The 5,271-nt window shown below is 41.9% G+C and overlaps 1 protein-coding gene across 1 annotated transcript in view; it reads left to right on the top strand.

Moving 5' to 3' along the window:
• HYKK (hydroxylysine kinase) overlaps nt 1–5,271 on the top strand; it is a 27,975-nt gene that overhangs the window by 2,528 nt on the left and 20,176 nt on the right. Inside the window, exon 2 of the mRNA XM_017519359.2 lies at nt 3,500–3,841. Coding sequence (XP_017374848.1) covers nt 3,505–3,841 — 337 coding nt within the window. The 5' untranslated portion in view covers nt 3,500–3,504. The remainder of the gene's footprint in view (nt 1–3,499; nt 3,842–5,271) is intronic.

Here is a 5,271-nt window from a genome sequence, read left to right as displayed (position 1 = left end):
TAAAGTTTCAAGCCTAAATACAGTGTGACAGGATATGCTGGTTCCCAGAAGTTTCAAGTGCAAAGATTGTTTTGAAACTCCATTTAGGCTTTGTCACAATATCTTCAGTGAACAAAATCAGAATGGCTCAACTTGCTCCTGAAAGCAAATGCCTGGTTAGAAAGTAAACAGGAAATGTGATTGTCAAGAATGCATTGACTTGTAATAACAGGTAATGGAAACCGACCAGTGACACAGCTATGCAAGTTTAGAGGCTGGAGCAATCACTTTGGGTAGGAGGATCAGGGAAGGCCCATGTGAGGGGGAAGTGGTTAGCATTTGAGGTTTACCTTTCCCTTATTTTCTTTATCTTTGTCTTTTTTTTTTTTTTTTTTTTTGAGATTGAGTTTCACTCTTTCACCCAGGCTGGAGTAGTAAAGTAATGCAGTCTTGTCTCACTGCAGCCTCCACCCTCTACCACTTCCCAAGCCCCCCCACACCGTTTCCAGTGATTCTCCTGCCTTAGCCTCCTGAGTAGCTGGGATTATAGGCACCTGCCACCACACCCAGCTAATTTTTTTTTTAATTTTTAGTAGAGATGGGGTTTTGCCGTGTTGGCCAGGCTGGTCTCAAACTCCTGACCTCAGGTGATCCAACCACCTCGGCCTCCCAAAGTGATGGAATTATAGGCATGAGCCACTATGCTTGACCTACCCTTAACTTGAGTCGTTAGGCTATAGTCCTGGGACTGAGGCAGGGAGGGGGTCATACATTACTGGTGTATCTCCTTGAAAGTTATCCCCTTTCCCTCACTGGAATTAGGTGGGTTTTTGCTGTGACAGACCCAAAGAAATTAGGCATTAACAGGCATATGGTCTGATTTTTGGGAGTTCTAAGAAAGTCCTAAGATTCACCTTCCTTGTTCTAGCCAATTTCTCAGAAGGGTTCTTTCTTTTTAAAAGGTAAGTTGATATTCACAGATCTTACTAGTTCATTTAAGTTTTAAGTTTTGACAAATGTAAGCCATGTAACCAAAGCCTAATCAAAAGATAGAAAACTTGCCTCTCAGAAAGTTCTCTCATGTCCCTTCTCCATCAGAAGGAACAGATCTTCCATTTTCCACAAAAGCTAACCATTCATTCATTCATTCATTTTTAATAGAGAAGGGATCTCATTATATTGCCCAGACAAGTCCTGAACTCCTGGCCTTGAGCAATGCTCCCACTGTGGCCTCCCAAAGTGCTGGCTAGGATTACAGGTATGAGCCACTGTGCCCAGCCTATAGATTCTTTTTATATAATACTGCGTCTCCTGAACAGCAATCAAAACATACCCTACAATGCAATTCACCCTCAAGATGTTATCAATTATTTACAACTCAGTATGAAAGAACGATTAGAACAAAACTATTTTGGGAAAACAAAATGAGATTGTAAGGACCTTAAATATTTGGGTTCCTGAAGGATGTTCAGAAACGCTACATTGTCTTTCATATGTACCTGGATGCTCAGGAAATACACCACATATGGGTAGCACAGGGTGGAATTACCACGTGAAAGAAAACAGTCTCCTCCCTCCCCTATGTATCCAAATCATACTTGAAAATTCAAGGCCCAGTGTGGTGGCTCATCCCTGTAATCCTAGCACTTTGGGAGGCTGAGGCGGGCAGATCGCTTGAGCTCAGAAGTTTAAGACCAGCCTGGTCAACATGGTGAAAGCCTGTCTCTGCAAAAAATACAAAAAATTAGCTTGGTGTGGTGGCCTGCTCTTGTATTCCCAGCTACCCAGGAGGCTGAGGTTCAGGATCGCTGAGCCTGGTGGTTGAGGTGGCAGTGAGCCATGATCACACTACTGCACTCCAGCCTAGGTGGCAGAGCAAGGCCTGGCTTCAAAAAAAAGAAATTCAACTCAGGCCAGGTCCAGTGGCTCACACCTGTAATCCTAGCACTTTGGGAGGCTGAAGTGGGAGGATCGCTTGAGGCCAGGAGTTTGAGACCAAGCTGGGCAACAAAGTGAGACCCCACCCCCGATCTCCATCTTTAAAAAAAAAAAAAAAATCAAATCTGCCTTCTCAAGGATGTCTTTCCTTAGGCTGTAGTAATTTCTCTCCCTCTCAGCTCTGTCACAATTTTGGCAGATATTAATTTCATAGGTCACAAACTCAAATGTAACTTTATTTGTAACTGACCTTAATTTTAAGCCCCTAGTCCTCTTAGCAGTGGAAAGCATATTCTTTATGCTTTTTTACAATTTAATGTAAACTCAGTCACTTCAGTGTTAATTCAGTCGTTTCAGGTTAATACAGTTAATACAGGTTTTCACTGGTTCTGTGGCCTTAATCTCCTCCAGTGACTCATACAATACTTTGCTCATGCATCTCCATTTTTATCTTTGAAATATATGTTATAAATTAGATGATGATCCTTATAATTTAACCAAACTGTGACTATAAAAGATCACTGTATTTATTGTTTAACCTAAAATGGTAGGAATATAGTCAAAAGGACATAATCATGGATTAGAAGTCTGGAGAGCTGAATTCTTTTTTTGTGTGTGTGACGGAGTCTCACTCTGTTGCCCAGGCTGGAGTGTGCTGGTGTGATCTCGGCTCACTGCAACTTCTGCCTTCCAGGTTCAAGTGATTCTCCTGCCTCAGCCTCCCAATTAGCTAGGATTACAGGCGCCCACCACCAGGCCTGGCCAATTTTTGTATTATTAGTAGAGACGAGGTTTCACCATGTTGGCCAGGCTGGTCTCGAACTCCTTTCTCCAGGCGATCTGCCTGCCTCCGCCTCCCAACGTGCTGTGATTACAGGCTTGAACCACCATGCGCAGCCCAAGAGCTGAATTCTTACTGTGACTTAATATGTAACTTTAGGCAAGTCACTTAACTTCTCAGGACCAAATTTTCCCCTATAAAATTGATGATGAGGAGGAGAGGTTGGATGAGGTGATACCAAGTGCTTTCCTGGTCTGCGTTTAGGAGGTGAGTTTAATAATTTGTCCTATAAGAATTTGTATTCACTTGCCAAAACACCTTTTTTTTTTTTTTTTTTTTTTTTGAGACAGAGTTTGGCTCTTGTTGGCCAGGCTGGAGTGCAATGGCATGATCTAGGCTCACCACAACCTCCACCTCCCGGATTTCAAGCAGTTCTCCTGCCTCAACCTCCTGCGTAGCTGAAATTACAGCATGCACCACCATGCCGGCTAATTTTGTATTTTTAGTAGAGATGGGGGTTTTTCTATGTTGGTCTCGAATTAGCAAGTTTAGGTGATCCACCCAGCTTGGCCTCCCAAAGTGCTGGGATTACAGGCGTGAGCCACCGTCCCCAGCCCAAAACATCTACTTCTTGATCTCATTCACTGATTTGATTTTTTTTTTAACTTTATGAGTACAACTGAATAATCAAAAGAAGTACAGAATCCATAGAAACATTATTGGTCTGCCTTGAGAAAAATCATTTAAATAAATATATTCATCCTATATCCCCTTTCTGTTTGTTGCTTTTTGTTCCCCTAGACATAATGTCAAGTGGAAATGATCTGCAGTCAGAGGCTCGTAGTAAACCCACTTTCAGTGAGGAACAAGCTTCTGCGCTAGTGGAGTCAGTGTTCGGGCTGAAAGTTTCCAAGGTCCAGCCACTTCCTAGCTATGACGACCAAAACTTTCATGTCTACGTCACAAAAACCAAAGACGGCCCAACTGAATACGTCCTCAAAATAAGCAACACCGAGACTAGCAAGAATCCAGACCTGATTGAAGTGCAGAATCACATCGTCATGTTTCTGAAAGCAGCTGGATTTCCAACAGCCTCTGTGTGTCGCACTAAAGGAGACAACACAACTTCGCTTGTGTCTGTAGGTAAGCAACGACCGATCGCTGATCATCTCCTGTCCGTACACCACTGCATTTGGCCACAAGTAGAACCATGGAGAGCAGCTTCATAATTCCAAGTGTAGATGTGGTTATTATTTTTTTTAGCAACCTCAATAGTACACCTTTAGAGGTGTTGAGTTTTTCAGTATTAGGAGAAGCCACAGCAGCATCAAAGTGGTGACTGGACCTGTGAGTATTGGTTAGAGCCCAGTTTTAAGTTCTCTGTTCAGAAAGGCCCTGACAGTCACTAAGGGGACCTGTGGAAATCAGGGGAACATTTTTTGTTTTGCTTTTTGTCTGTTTTGTTGGTGGTGGTTTTGGGGGTTTTCTTTTTGTTTTTTGTTTGTTTATTTTTTGAGACAGCGTCTCACTCTATCACCGAGACTGGAGTGCAGTGGCGCAGTCACAGCTCACTGCAACCTTGACCTCCTGGGCTCAGGTGATCCTCCCACTTCAGCCTCCTGAGTAGCTGGGACTATAGGCACATGACACCATGCCCAGCTAATTTTGTAGTGTTTTTGTAGAGACGGAGTTTTGCCATGTTTCTCAGGCTGGTCTTGAACTCCTGCCCTCAAGTGATCTGCCTGCCTTCCAAAGTGCTGGGATTACAGGCATGAGTCACTATTCCTGGCCTGTTTTTATTTAAAAATAAATAAATAAATAAATAAAAATAATAAAACATATTTATTACTTAGAGAAGCTATACATTCTGGTGCTGTGGTATAGTAAAAATGGCATAATACTGGAAATCAAGAATTTTAGATTTTAGCTTTGTCATTACTGTATATGTGACCTTCAACACACAGACCACTTAAATCCCTAAGGCTGCCAGTCCACATCTGTGAGACAGTCCCTTTCACCTTTAAATACCAAAATGCTAAGATGTGCCGAATTCAGCTCTTTAAAACGGCAGGCTAAAATCAATTTCTTCAAGTTTTGTAAAGGTTTGAAATCTTGATTTTCTTTTTCTCTCTTCATTGTTCACCATTCTTTCTTAATTTGCATTGCCCCAAACACCTGAGGCTCATTTTGGTCCCTGAGACGTAGTTATTGTCCTGTGTTGCAAACACAGCCTGTCCCAGAATTTACCTCTGAAGAAGCCTGATTCTGGAAGTCATTGATTTGTACCTCACCTCTGTCAACTGTGAACTTATAAGAGTATGTATTTTTGCATTCACCTACCACAGAAGGTAATTTTTGTGTAGGGCTAAGGCCAGCAGAGTTAGGCTATAATTTTGTTGGTATGTAAATGGCCAATTCCAATGTTCTTAAGGTTTGTGTATCCCACCTTCTCACTTGATCTGCTCAACTCTGCCTCATAGAATCCTGCCAAGTTGTTTCAGGTTAGCACATTTTTTTGCTTTGTTTTTTAATTTCTGTTCTTTTTTTTTTTTTTTTTTTTTTTTTTTTTTTTT

Source organism: Cebus imitator, unplaced genomic scaffold (assembly GCF_001604975.1).
Source record: "Cebus imitator isolate Cc_AM_T3 unplaced genomic scaffold, Cebus_imitator-1.0 Scaffold737, whole genome shotgun sequence".
Classification (NCBI taxonomy): Eukaryota; Metazoa; Chordata; class Mammalia; order Primates; family Cebidae; genus Cebus; species Cebus imitator.
This window is presented reverse-complemented; position numbering and strand designations above follow the sequence as displayed.